Source organism: Panicum virgatum, chromosome 5N, assembly GCF_016808335.1.
Source record: "Panicum virgatum strain AP13 chromosome 5N, P.virgatum_v5, whole genome shotgun sequence".
Lineage (NCBI taxonomy): Eukaryota > Viridiplantae > Streptophyta > Magnoliopsida > Poales > Poaceae > Panicum > Panicum virgatum.
The window spans coordinates 16836493-16851487 of NC_053149.1; the positions used below are offsets into that span (position 1 = coordinate 16836493).

General features: G+C 44.4%; 1 protein-coding gene across 1 annotated transcript; it reads left to right on the forward strand.

Annotated features, from left to right (window-relative positions):
- The first annotated feature begins 11782 nt into the window (after positions 1-11782).
- On the forward strand, positions 11783-14524 carry LOC120672278. Its single transcript, XM_039952601.1, has 4 exons — positions 11783-11958; positions 12899-13291; positions 13787-13933; positions 14062-14524. The coding sequence occupies exons 1-4, from the start codon at positions 11866-11868 to the stop codon at positions 14131-14133; spliced, it is 705 nt and encodes a 234-aa protein (XP_039808535.1). The 5' UTR covers positions 11783-11865; the 3' UTR covers positions 14134-14524.
- Positions 14525-14995: the final 471 nt, after the last annotated feature.

A 14995-nucleotide genomic window follows, 5' to 3' on the forward strand; every position in this document is an offset into this window, starting at 1 on the left:
GCCATCTAAACATATCATTTTTCTATACGCTTTGCTGAATAAGCTGTTTGAGCTATCCAATGGTTATGGGTGTTTCAAGTATTCATTCTGTTGCTAGCTGCACCAGTTGGTAGTTGGGTATTTGCAATTAATTGAAGACCCTGATTGCAATTTCGGTCCACATGGCAGTGGCACAGTGCCTCTGCAGTTTATTGCAGAGGATTTTTTGCCCCCCCTGCACTACATGTATGTAAGGACTGATTGACATGCAAATGCAAATAGTTTTGTTGGAGAGGGACATGACACTGAGAGGGGTTTTCTAACTACCTTAGAGGGAGGGTTTTCCTGTCCCTTTCATCTTATTTGCTCTCCACCAACTCTGATGAATTAGGCCACTGCCTGGTCTGTGTTGTGTGTGAGACTGGTGTGTGCTCTCTATCTCCTAGTGTCGTATAGATGAGAGATCTTTCTCATTCAGAATGCACAAAAATAGTAAAAGATACCTCATCTATTATGTTCAGTCAATTGTTAGGAGTTTAAGTTCTACAGCATATGCAAGGGCCCTCCCTATCACTAGCAAAATGTACAACCAATTTTTTTTCAGCGTCACGACTGTAATCCTGTCTGTTTTCGAATGTTCTTTTTTGGCAAGGCACTTATGCTTAACTTTCATCAGAAAAACTTTTAAGCCCTAGTGAGCTATTCTAGCAAACCGGTAACCCCTAGTGAGCCTATACGACTTATGTGTTACTGGTCACTTGTTGCAAGCATTGGTCAGGCACCCACTTTTTGCTATGTAGGGGTCTTTTTCTTTTCTTTGAATGCCTTCTTCCCGGTACTTCAGCCATCAGTTTTTATACAACTTCATTTTGGAAGTTTTATGCCCTACTAGTGATATGGGGGATAGCTGAATTAGGGTAACCCGCCCTCACGTTGGAGGCTCTGGGAATGGGACTCTAATTCTGCTTGCTTTATTAATGAAGCCGGCACCCTTATATAGAGGCCGGGAGAATTACAACTCTCCTAAAAAAGGTCCCAAACTTTAATGAAATTATTTCCTATAATTAAAATACATGACTCATCACACATTTTTCTTCCTCCTTCTCATATGTGCGGCCCACAAATGAGTCCACAGCACTTCCGCCCTCCTTTCGAAACAGCTCGTCCTCGAGCTGGAATGATGGATAACGCTCCTTGAACGACTCCAAGGGCTCCCAGGTCGTGTCGGCAGCCGAAAGGCCGAGCCACTGCACCAAAAGCTCCCACACGCCACGGTTGAGCCTTGCGCGCAGCACCTTCTGAGGAGTAGGGACAGCTCGGCCGTGGTCGATCGGCGGTAGAGGTACTGGTGCAGCTGGAGGATCGCCCACATGCTTCTTGAGGAAAACCACATGGAAGACGTTGTGGATGCGGGCTAAAGCTGGAAGCTGTAGACGGTAGGCGACGTCCCCAATGCACTACATAACCTGAAAGGGACCATAGAATTTGTGTGCTAGCTTGGCAGCCGCACTGGATGTAATACCCGCCGCAGCCCGATGGTTGAGGCATAACCATACCCATTCGCCGACTGCATACTCCACGAAACGGCGAGAGCGGTCAGCCGTCTCCTTCATGATGTCTTGGGCTTGGTGAAGGCGATCACAAATGTCGGTGAGGAAGACGTCATGCTCATAGAGCTGGCGATCCAGGGCCATCGCCCGTGCCAAACCTGGCCTGTAAGATGCCAAGGTCGGTGGGGAACGCCCATAGACCACCTCAAATGGTGTGGCCTTGAGCGCAGTCTGGTAGCTGGTGTTGTAGCAGTACTCGGCCCATGGCAGCCACCGCAACCATTGTCGAGGTTGATCACCAGCTAGGCACCGTAGGTAGACGCCCAAGATTCTGTTCGTGACCTCAGACTGCCCATCCATCTGAGGGTGGAAGGCAGAGCTGAGGCGCAGCTTGACACCGGCGAGGGAGAAGAGTTCCGTCCAAAACTTGCTGGTGAAAATGTGGTCGCGATCGCTCACGATGGAACATGGCAATCCATGGAGCTTCACGATGTTGTCGAAGAAGGCCTGGGCGACGGAGATCGCCGTGTAGGGGTGCCCCAGCGCGATGAAGTGGGTGTCCTTGGAGAAACGATCGACGACAGTGAGCAATACCGTCTTGCCGCCGATCCTGGGAAAGCCCTCCACGAAGTCCATGGCGATATTTGCCCAGACCGAGCTCGGCAACTCCAGCGGTTGCAGCAGGCCCGCTGGGTGAAGATGCTCTGTCTTGCTGCGCTGGCAGACAATGCAGCTGCAGACGTAGTCGGTGACGAGTCTGGATGCGTGTGGGCTGTAGAAGGATGCCCTCAGGCGATTCAGTGTCTTCTGGGACCCTTCGTGGCCGATCCTGTGTGCATGCTGAAGAAGAACCGGCCACAAGGATGAGTCGTCGGGCACAAAGATGCGCCCCTTGTGGAGCACCAGGCTGTCCAGCTCTATCTAGGCTGCTCCGGCCAAGCCGTCGGCGATATCCTTGCGCTTGGCGATGAAGGAGGGGAGGGACGCCACGTCCTGCTTGAGCTCATCAAAGAGCTCAAACTCTGGTCGGGATAGTGCCAGGGTGTTGATGGCTCACTGATCCTCGTCGCGCCGAGAAAGAGCATCGGCGACGACGTTCTAGCGCCCCGACCGGTACTCCACCGTGAAGGAGTATCCGAAGAGCTTGTTGACCCATGTGTGCTGAGGGATCGTGGACAGCCGCTGGTCCAGGAGATGCTTGAGGCTGCAGTGGTCGGTCCGGGCGACGAATTGGCGCGTCCATAGGTACGGTCTCCAGTGACGCACAGCCTGCACAAGACCGATTAATTCGCATTCGTAGGCTACCAGCTTCATGTGACGGGGCGTGACCGTCTTACTGTAGAACTCGATGGGGCCGTCAAGCTGATGTAGTACGGCCCCGAAGCCCGAGCCGGAGGCGTCACAGTCGACGACGAATGGCTTGTCGAAGTCAGGAAGTTGTAGCACGGGTCCCGTGGTGAGGGCGTGCTGGAGGGCGCGGAATGCGTCTGTCACTTCCGGCGTCTAGCCGAAGGCCTCCTTCTTGAGGAGGGTGGTAAGGGGCGCCGCGATGACGCCGTAGTCGCTGATGAACTTCCGGTAGTAGCCTGTGAGGCCGAGCAAGCCCCGAAGCGCCCGTAGTGTCCTAGGCAGCGGCCAGGCCTGAACAACCACTACCTTGGACTGATCCATGGCCACACCATCGCCGGTGATGATGTGGCCCAGATAGGCCATGCTCTTCTCGCCGAAAGAGCACTTAGACCTCTTCAACACCAGCCCGTGCGCCCGGAGGGTGTCGAAGATGGCACGAATGTGTTGCAGATGCTCGCTCCATGTCTTGCTGTAGATGAGGATGTCGTCGAAGAAGGCAAGAATGAAGCGACGGAGAAAAGAGCGCAGTACCTCATTCATGAGCACCTGGAATGTGGACGGCGCGTTTGTGAGGCCGAAGGGCATCACCAGGAACTCGAAGTGGCCATGATGGGTCCGGAAGGCCATTTTGTCGATGTCGGTGGCGAACATCCGGACCTAGTGGTAGCCGCTACTCAGGTCGAGCTTGGTGAAGAATACGACGCCGTGGAGCTCGTCCAGGAGTTCATCGACGACGGGGATGGGGAAAATATCGCGGATGGTGACGGCGTTGAGGGCACGGTAGTCGACGCAGAATCGCCATGTCCCGTGCTTCTTGCGCACTAGCAAGACCGGGGAGGAGAACACGGATGTGCTGGGGCGTATGATGCCTTGCCGCAGCATGTCCGCGCACTGGCGCTCGATCTCGTCCTTCAACAGCTGGGGTATCTGTACGGTCGAACAGCCACTGGAGCCATCCCGGGCAGCAGGTGGATATGGTGGTCGAAGCTGCGGCTCGGTGGGAGTGTCGTCGGCGGCTCGAAGAGGTCGGCGAATGAGTCGAGGAGGAGTTGGAGGTAGTCGATCGCCGCTACGGCCGCAGCAAGGCACGGTCTGGAAGGGGCGCCCTTGCCCACAAGGCGCACCCGTCGACCGCCGTTCCAGAAGGATAGGCGCTGGCGCGCGCAGTCCCAGTTGAAGGAGCCGAGAGGGAGCGCAGCCAACGGTACCCCAAGACCAACTCGTAGCCCTCCAGTGGGATGATGAAGACGTCAATGTTGAAGGGTTCGCCGCCGATGATGACGCGGACCGCCCGGCAAACCCCGAATGAATGCAGTCGCTCGCCATTGGCTACTTTGGCATGGACGCCGCTCAAGGGCTCTGGAGATAAGCCCAGGCGGTCTGCTGTAGATGACGCCATGAAGGTGTGCGTGGATCCCGAGTCGACTAGGGCGGTGATGGGGACGCCCGCGACATCGGTCTCGAGGAGGAAGGTGTCGGTGCTGTCGAGGCCCGTCATGGTGCACATGGACACCTCGACGGCAGGCTCGGAGTCATCGTCGGAGGCATCATCCTCCAGGGGGGAGTCTTCGGAGATCTCGATGGTGTAGACCCCCTTGCCCTTGCACACCTTGTTGTGCCCAGGAACGAACTTCTCGGGGCAGTTGAAGCACAGGCCGCGAGTGCGGCGATCGTCCATCTCCTCTGCGGACAGCCGCCGAAAGCGTGTAAATGGCGGGGCTACTGGCGAAGGATCTGGCGATGGTGGAGGGACAGCCAAGGACGCAGAGGGCACCGGCCGATGCTGGGGGGGCGCCGCAGACACTGGGGTGGCCGGCGACGCCGCTGCTGAAGATGATCTGGAACCCCAGGGAGGAAGGCGCCACGCAGATCATGACTCCGTGGCGAGCGAAGTCGAACGCCGCTCGTATGCTCGAGCGAGGTGCATGGCGTCCTCGAGATGCTCCGGGTGCTGCATCCCCACATCGATCTGCAGTGTGCCGCCCAAACCGGCCATAAACAGGTCGGTCTGCTGCCGTTCGGAGACGTTGTCGCAGCGGGCAAGGTGGGTGAGGAACTGGTCAATGAAGTCGTCGACCGTACCTGTTTGGCGAAGCTAAGCTAGCCCGCCGAGGGGGTTGCTGCGGATGGAAGGCCCAAAGCGACGGTTGATGGCCTGAACGAACTCCGGCCACGACGGAACACCGCGATTACGCTCCAGCCGAAAGTACCATCGGGCGGCTGCCTCGTGGAGGTAGAAGGATGCCGTCCAGGTCTTGTTCGCCTCCGGGGTGCGATAGGCGAGGAAGCACTTCTCGCATTTATGCAGCCAGATCGCTGGATGGTCCTTGCCGTAGTTGTCGGGAAACTTGAGCTTGTACGCGAGCGATGGATGGGGGGGTGGTGGGTCAGATCCCGAGGCCTCAAACTGATTTGCGGGAAGCTTCTCCAGGACCCGGGTTTGGATCCGATTGACGGCTACGTCCAGTGCTGAATACTGGTTCTTGACTTGGCCGATCTCATGGGTGTTGAGCTCGACCGCGCAGAGGAGGTTGTCGAGCTTGGTGCTGATGTCCGCCGAAATCTGAGCGTCGGCCATGGCGGATGGAGGTGGCGCCGGGTGAGGGAGTCTCTGACCCGGCGGCTTGTTGAGGGTTTAGCGGAGGTAGTACGCAGGGAGGGGTTGGTGACTAGGGTTGTTGGCGCAGGGATCGCGTGCGTAAGGGTATTGGCAGCTAGGGTTGGTGGTGGGATTGGAGGCGTAGGATCAGAGGATCGTGATACCAGATGATATGGGGGATAGCTAAATTAGGGTAACCCGCCCTCACGTTGGAGGCTCTTGGAATTGGACTCTAATTCTGCTTGCTTTATTAATGAAGCCAGCACCCTTATATAGAGGCCGGGAGAATTACAACTCTCCTAAAAAAGGTCCCAAACTTTAATGAAATTACTTCCTATAATTAAAATACATGACTCATCACACGTTTTTCTTCCTCCTTCTCTCATATGTGCGGCCCACAAATGAGTCCACAACAACTAGCCACTTCATGCAAGCACTAGTCAGGTAGCTATTTTTTGCCATGTAATTAAGTACCCAGATTTTTTTTCATGCCACAACAAACTCCCAAGGAATTATATATGTAATAATCTCATCATTCTCCAATAGATATCTTGCTAGTAAAAAATTATATGTATTTAAAAGTTTTAAGTATACCATTACAAAGTTTTACTAAACTATGTACAAAGTTTTCTGATTGTGGTTTTAAAGTTAGTGGTGTACAAAGTTTATAAATGTATATCTTCAAAGTTGCTCTATATAAAGTTTTCTGATACGTCTCCAAATTTTGCTAAGTTGTTTTAGAAAATTTTTCTGTGTCTATTTAAAAGGTTTGTTTCCATCTTCAAGTTGTTAAGTTTTCTGGATTCAAATTTATGGCTTTCTACCATTTTTCTAGATTCAATGTTCCGATAATCCAAATTTTGATTATAATACATTTTTTTGATTTAATGTTTTGGATTCAATGTTTTTACTGAACTATGTAGAATTTTTTATTCAATGCTCTGGATTCAAGTTGGTCAGTTGTGATCGCAAAGTTTTTTCAAATGATGTTGAAAGCTGGACTTTAATAATTTGAAAGTTTTTCATATCCAGTCTCAAAGATTTATAGGCATTTACTTAAAAGTTTTGGATTGTGCACATTTATTTATATATGAAGTTTCAGATTTGCCGATAATTTTTTACTAAAAAGCCCCTAACATGTGCTTTCGAAGTTTTTGTATTTGCAAAGTTTTCAATCCAGGTGTACAAAGTCTATAATATGCTTGCATAAAGTTGAAAATATTTTAGTATAAATTTTTCAATCCAATAGTATAAATTTTTCAATCCAATAGTATAAATTTTTTGAATTTACTGTATAAAGCATGTCATTGAAAATATTTTAGTTGAAGGTTTACTGGTTTGTCTTGTCAATGCCTTTTCTGCTCATTGTGTATAAAATCAAGATGCTCTGAACATGTGTTTTTACAATAACCATTTTTCAAATGCGCTAGTACAAATAACCTGCAGCCGCTACTGCAAAGTTTTAAGAACTGCAAAGTTTTGATCAGGGTGTACAAACTTTATAATGTGATAGCATAAATTTACAATGTCTTAGTGGAAAGTTCATAAATTCGGACTCAAAGTTAAGATTTACAAAGGCTTTTGGATCTTTTTGTAAATGGACATTTTCAAACTTTTTGTAGTTCAAAATGCTCAATGGAAACTTTTCCAACTTTATATTTTTGAAGTTCTAATTATCTTCCAACAAAAACAGCCCTAATTATCTTACCATTTTTTTATTTCTCTTTGCAGGACATTCTTTTTAAGGCACAGCCTCTAGATTTTGAGTGACAGGACCAATGGAGAAGAAGGTATGTATATATATTCGTTTGCTATTTTTTGTCTTATGGTCCAGTTTGAGATGTGTGTATGATTACTCAATTCTGTAATAAGGGCCCTAAGACAAATTAGTTTCTGTCAAAATATATATTCCATCAGCTCAATATACTGTATTTGATCTATCCATATAAAGTTAACTTTTTAAGGCAAACTGCACTAAGAATGTTGAATTCAGTAGCTAATACCTTTTTCAATTTTTTTAAGCCCCTTTTTTCATCCGTTTGCCGTGACGATTTAATGTTTTCCCTATTACACTCAGTTTTTAATACCCGCCCTTCCCCCCTGAATTCATGCAGAGTTTTAGCAGTAATCTGAAGCTTGGTAAGTTCAGAACTTTGCTGTAGAATTTAACCAAGGACCAAAAAGATCTTGTCAAGTTGTGTGGGTTTGGAAGCATCCTTGATTTTGATTCCTCTGAAGCTCCAAGATCTGTATCGTTTTGGCTAGCAAAGAATTTTGATGTGCCAACGAGGACAGTAAACTTGCAAAATGGTTCAAGCTTCATTTTGAATCCTTTCACAGTACATCAAATCCTCGGCATCCCCTTGGTGGTCTAAGGGTCCCTACCAGAGCTAGCAAGGCAGTTAAGGACATCATAGGGAGCGACACTAGGACCGCCACGGTTGCACCGACAGTTGATCAGTTGTTCAATCTGCTAAACAGGGAGCTAGTGGGAGACAAATTTGTTCGTATCTTTATGCTGATTGCACTTGCCATCTTCCTATGCCCCACTAGATATGGAAGTGCAAGTTCCCATTATTATTCAGGGATTGCATCTGTGGAGGACATACCAAAATATGACTGGTCTTCATTTGTGCTTGATTGGTTGGCCACAAGCATTCAAAAATTCCAAGAATCAGCAGCCAAGGGGAATGCAATTGGCAAGGACAGGACCTCATCACTTGGTGGCTGCCTCGTTGTTCTTGCGGTATAGTGTTATACTAATCCCCTCCCATCCCCCCCCCCCTCCCCCTACCACACACCCGGCCCTCACTTTGAGCTATGTTTCTTAAAATATACATTTCATATTTAGATTCATTTTTGTCGCAAATGTATATGCAGGTCACGTATTTTGAGTACATTAGGACATCAGAGATTTTGTTCCGCGATGATACCCCTCGGCTCAAAATATGGGATGACTACATGATTCAAGAATTCCTTGCACTGGATGGTAACAGTGGTGATGGACGAGCTTTTGGCTTGCTTGAGGTCATAATTCAACTCCTTTTTTCCCTCTATATAAGTTCTTTTACATGTCATATATAAGTTGTACAGTTTTGCATATCTTCTTTTCTGTTCAAAGTTATGGACATGCATGGCCAAAGTTTTTGTTTACTGCAATTAACAGTTTTTAATACGGGTCAATTTTTTGAACTGCATACTTTAGACCGTTATACGCATCTTTTTTTTCTCATCTTTTTAGTGACTACAAGTCTACAACATAGTGATTTTTAAATTGTTGGCACAATAGACCACTAAGCTGAAATCAAGACTTTTTTATCACTGCACTTATCCAAGAATACACGTGCGATCAACTCACATTTTGTTAACTATATCCCCTGAAATTTTCGTAGTATGAGAGTATGAGACAGTGGTTTCAATGACTTCATTTTTTTTTTAATTCAGTTTCCCCCTTTGTCATGAAACAGCTGAAGGACACCAGTGAGACCCCATTCCTTGTTGCATCAATTTCTTCTGCTAGTTTCTCAAGGCTCCCAGCCCAAGTTGAAGACTTCAAAATCGTACTGTTCCCAATTGGTCCTTTGGGAACTCGCTATTCTGCGGAACCAATTTCTCCATCCGGGAGTAACATTCGGCCAAGATCTGAAGGTTGGAGTCCAATCTAGATTCATGTTGGAGGAATTAAGGGGGATCCTGCTGGTTTCCAGGTTAATTATACTAGTTGGATCTGGATCTCCCATGGGACCTAAGCAAACCATGCCGGATTGGTTTTGTAGTGGGATGATTGCATTACCCCTAAGATTCTGAAAAAATGAAGGCGGAAATAAGAAATGCGACTGAAGGAATCGGAAAAAGGATGGGGGAGCAAAGATGTAGGTAGGGGAAGGAGACGTACCTCTGGGATCTCGGAGATGGAAGCCATTGCCGGAGAGGGAGTTCTTGGATTTGGATCCTTGAAACCCTAGGAAGCTGTAGTGGCGGCGGCAAAGTGAGTGTGTTCTTGAACAGAGAAGAAAGCAGAGGTGCTACAGGAGAAGTGCCAGCGGAGGAGAAGATGGAGATATTTATAACCTTTGCTCGAGGGCAAAATGGGGATTCGATACACCATCTGATTGGAAGATTTAGATAAATTTGAACGTTGGCAGTAATGATTAACAGTAATTTCGGAGCAACAGATCTATTACTCCGAAACTGGGAGGCATGTGTTGACACCGTTTTTTGACATGTGTCAAGGAAGGTGATTTTTGTGAAGAGAAGGTGGTCGATTCAAAAGAAACCAAAAAATGCACAGACTTGGGATCGGCCGATGGGAGTCCATCCGATGGACCAGAGGAATATATCGTGAAGATGTTGATCCGCTGGCTCTGGTATCCGGCCGATTGAGAAGTTGCCGATGAAGTCAAGGAAAGAGAGGAGGATCCGGACTCTACGAAAATCTTGATGATTTGGTTGTAATATTTTAGATAGTTTATCTTTTAAATATTCTTTTCTTTAGGATCAAGTAATGTTTGCCGTAATCGGCTAGGACTTGATAGCGCTAGGCTATAAATACCAGTTGTAAGGGACCGAAAAAACTTGATACACATCCAATACAACAAACTTTACGATTCCTTTGCACTTTTTCGGCGACTTCGCCTTTTCTCTTCTTTTTTCGACGAGTTCTTTCAAGTTGATCAAGGACGTCTCACATTCGAGCGATTTGATTTGCTGGTGAGTTTTTGTTTTACCGAGTATATTTGAGCTTTAGCTACCGGGCGCATCGCTGTGGCTTCGTTCAAATCTATTCAAAAGTTATCGAGTTTATCTAGGCTTTGACTTCTGAGCGCATTGCTGTCGTCTCGTCTAGATTTATTCACCAATTATCGATATCGGCTAGATTTGTAGGTTTTTCCTATGCTTTTTGGCCATTATAACATCTAAAAACATACTAGATCGGCTTTAGGTCTTGGAGTGACACTTTTGTTATCTCAAGAGCCGGTTTAGATCTTTTTTTAGCTTCGCATCATCTAAGTTACACATTCGTAGGTTAGATCTTGCTATATATATATATGTATGTATATATATGTGTATATGTGTATATATGTATATATATATATATGTATATATATGTATATATATATGTATATATATATATGATCGGCTGCCCAAAAGCCGGTTTTGTCGTTTAGTGTATCGGCTGATCTAGCCGATACGCTCCTTCACTATACACTTGCATTTAATATCTTTTTGTCGTCCATAGTATCGGCAAAGCTTGCCGATACGCCCATCTGAGAGATATTCGGAATCCCAGTCGATACGCTCTCGAATTTGACTTTGTTTTCTCCCTTGTCAATTACAGGTCAAATTGACTGGCACTCTTGGTTGACTTTTTCGTGACTCGGCGAACACTTGCCCTCGGATTCCAATGTGTTGATTTTTGCGTCAACAGTAGCTCAATGCTGTCTCTACAAGCCGAATTCCATTGTAAGATTTGTTTTCACACACACCCAGCTCCTGTTTCTTCATCTCCCTACTCCCCCCCCCCCCCATACCATAGGCATGTTTTTTTACTTCGAATGCGTCTTTGTCCCTGAACCAAACCTGTTAGAGGAAATAGGATGCGACACTCGGCGGCAAATCGATGGATATCGAGTAGAGGGTGTCGGTATATTTGACGAGGCAAGGAGCGAATCTGGGACGGCTAGCGGGATAGCCTGGGTGGGGGGGGGGTAATGTTTCTAGAGTTTGTTGGATCTAGTTTTCAGGGACGTTTCTCCTCTTTCTTTCTTTTTAACATTTGTTTATAAAGTTCTGGGCCTAGGAAGCACAAAGATTGATATGCACCAACACAAAGTTTCTAGAGTTGTAACCGCAAAGTTTTGGCTATATGTATACAAAGTTTATAATATGCTAGTAGAAAGTTTGTAATGTGCTAATAGAAATTTTCTGGACCTGTGAATCAAAGTTGGGATTTGCAATTTTTTTAAGCTAGGTGTACAAAGTTTATAATATGCTAGTAGAATGTTCCTTATTATTTGGACTTAAGGTTCTGGGATATACATTTTTTTCGGAGTCAATTCCTGTAAAGAGTTTATTATTAGCGACTTCAAAGTTTCTTAATTCATAATGCAAAGTTACAAAGTTTCGTATACGAAGTTTTTTTGACAAGTGATGTTTGAAAGGTGCAGATGTTGGAGATCTGAATATATAGTTTATTCTTTTCACTTTCAATTAGAATATATAGCCCTTTTTTGTGTAGTGCACCCTTTCTATTTTTTGAGTCACTGTTTTTTTCCTATGCAGCGCATTTTTTCTTCCTCTGCAGTGCATGTGTGTTTTAGTTCTATTTGATGTTTTACATAGTAAATTGTTTTTCCCATTTCCAAATAACATGTGAGCAGAGCAAAAATGGAAGGTCCATCCCCATCATCAAAGGCAAAACAAAGTTGTGATTCTGCAGATGCGGTTAATGATGTGAAGAATGCAGGGAATGCAAAGAAGGTAAAATGATTTTTCATCGAGTAGCACACCTCATTCAGCTTTTGCATATATATACATGGTGTCTTCAAAGTTTTGGAACATGTCAACAGAAACTCTTGATTTTATTAAACTGCAAATTTTTTTAGTTAGTCTTCAAAAATATTTCTTAACTAGTGTATTCAAAGTTCCTGAATTCAAAGTGCAAAGTTACCAAACTTCGAATACATAGTTTTTCCAGAATGATGTTGAAAGCTTGACTTTTTTGCCAAAAGTTTTTAAATATATCATGTGAAACTTTTTTCATATCCAATCTCAAAGTTTTTAGGTGTTTACTTAAAAGTTTCGATTGTACACATATATTTATGTGAAGTTTCTGTTTTCACCTCAGATAAAATTTACTTAAAAGTTTTGTAACACATGCTTACAAACTTTTTTCAAATATCCATGTATAAAGTTTTGTATTTAGTATCATAGATCCTTAAAGTTAACTTACATACAGAGTTCTTGATTCAGTGCTTCATTACAAAGTCGCGAGACTCTGGTGTACAAAGTTTGAAAACATGCTAGTACAAAGTTTTTTTTTCTCCATACAGCGCAAGCTCTGAATTAAAGTTTGATTTAAACATGTTCATATCTACAAATACATGTAGTTTCTAAGTTTTCAATATGCAATTTTTGTAAAGTTTTTTGATATACAATATCAGAGTTTTTTGAATATATGATAGCAACAATGTTTTCACAATCATTATACACTTTTCGATTATTACTATACAGAAGTTATAGGTAGTAGTACAAGTGTTGAATATGTGATATCAAAGTCCTGGATATGTCATATCAAAGTTTTTCACTTTTTGTCTGTTAGACAATCTACCATGATATTTTTTGTTTGTCACACAATCTACCATGATAAAAAATAACAACTATCACATTATGTAATGGTAATTTGGTTTTAATTTTTCAGATTTTCTCAACAAAATTGAGTTTACCCAAGTTCATAGCTATATCAAAACTGCTTACACCCGACCAGAAAAGCCTAGTGGATAGCATGGGGTTTTCCCACCTGCTCGACCTTTGTTGTGAGTCAGTCCCCAGAGGAATCAGCATATGGCTTGCAAAACATTTTGATGTAAAGTCTAGAACTCTTATCTTACCAAATGGTTCCAGAATAGTCATAACTCCACTTTTTGTTCATCGTGTCCTGGGAATTCCTATTGGTGGCAAAGCTGTATCAAAGAGGTGCGAGGACTCTGTAAAGAGTTGGATCTGCCAAGAAACAAAATGCAAAGGCAGCAACCCAACTATTAATGAGCTCAAGGCTCTTTTCACACCCCAGCTCAGTGGCGGGAAATTCAAGGTGGTCTTCACACTTTTTGCACTAAGCTCTTTCTTATGCCCGACAAGCTATGGGTGTGCTAGTCCAGATTACTACTCAGCTATAGCATTGCCGGATGAGATCAATGGATATGATTGGTGCCCGACAGTCTATTGAGTTTTATCAGAAGACTCAAGCATCAAGCTCCTCAGCAACATTGGGGAGGGGGGTGTATTCTTGTACTGGTGGTATGTATACCTCAACATTTTTTTTAATTTTACACACACATGCTCTACATTGTTGGCTACTGTTTTTTTCCTACATCTGTATATCAGATAGCTTTTTTGTACACACAACTAAAATGTCGATCCTAGTTTTTTTTATTGTGCACAATATACCCTAGATGTTGGATAATATATTCTAAACTATTAGTTAGTTCAGCTATATAAATGTTAAATCATAAATTATTTTTCAGTAATACACCGCAAAAATATTTGATTTGTGTGTATATGTTTTTTCCATAATTTTTTTTGGCAGATAATATACTTTGAGCTTCTAGACGTACCAATTACCAGGGAATATCAACACATATCACTACTCAAGTTCTGGTCAACCGATATGATTAAAGCATTCGAAACCCTTGATGCTGAAGATGACGAGCACTCTGTATTTGGCCGACTGCCGGTATTTTTCTTATTCTCTCTTTTTTTTCACAAGTCATACATTCACTTTTTTTCATAATGCATATCAAACATATGTTTTATTTTTAGTGTTTGCACCAATTCCTATCTCTTTAACTTAATCTTTTCTGGGTTCTCTTTTTTAATATAAATGCAGATGAAAGATTTGAGCAAAACCATTTTCTGGGAAAGCACTGTAGATGATTCTATTCTATCAAAATCAACCAGTACATGCGCAGCACCACACTCTGAGTCTGCACACATGGAAGCTAGTTACAGGGCTCAAGTTGCTGTAACAGTACAAGATTTGCAGAGGGATATCATGAATGCAATTCAACCGCTTTTATCAGCCTACACTGATAGAATACACAGCTTGTGGGACTCTCTACAACAAGAATCCAAAGTCTTCAACAAGCATCCTAATCCTGATTTTAGGAATGGCAGCAATGCATCAGATGAAGTGAATGTTGCTAATTCAGTTGCTGCAGGGACAGCTCGTATGCATGGTCACACATCTGTTCCAGTGGGAAGGAATCAAGGACATGCAGCAGCAACACTTTCTGATTGTCACCTTACACATGCAGAACAAAGCAATCTCCACCAAATAGATTTGTTGGCGCCCAAGGTGACTACCCAAGGAGCACCACTTGAAACTGAGCAACACATTAGAACAAATCAGGAAGCCGCTAATCAGGAAATGTCTTCATTCATACAACTACCTTCTTTCAGCCAAGACAGTTCATCAAACACAGTAAATCATGCTGCACACTGTCAAAACCCTATGGTTATAGAGAAGTACAGTGCTGAAATATCCGGAAGCTCTGTTATCCAGGACGGCCAAAACCATTTGCAACCAAGGATAAGACAACCTGGGAATAGCTGCAGCAATGTGTTTCTCAGCCTCCATTCTTCATCTTCAGATACATCACAGCAAAAGGAAGCCAAGGTTTTGGAATACAACACTGTTACAATAGATTCCAACATCGACCAAGCATCAGATGATACAAATGACAAACAGTCTGCTCAAAACAATGATTTCAACTTTTGGGGAAGTGGTATTGATTCA

Excerpts from the sequence above, each read along its gene's own strand:
- LOC120672278 (XM_039952601.1), top strand. The coding sequence starts at position 11,866 with ATGGAAGGTCCATCCCCATCATCAAAGGCAAAACAAAGTTGTGATTCT. Across the intron at positions 13,292-13,786 it reads TCAGTGGCGGGAAATTCAAG|ATAATATACTTTGAGCTTCT; the intron begins GTGGTCTTCACA and ends TTTTTTTGGCAG. Across the intron at positions 13,934-14,061 it reads CTGTATTTGGCCGACTGCCG|GTTCTCTTTTTTAATATAAA; the intron begins GTATTTTTCTTA and ends AATCTTTTCTGG.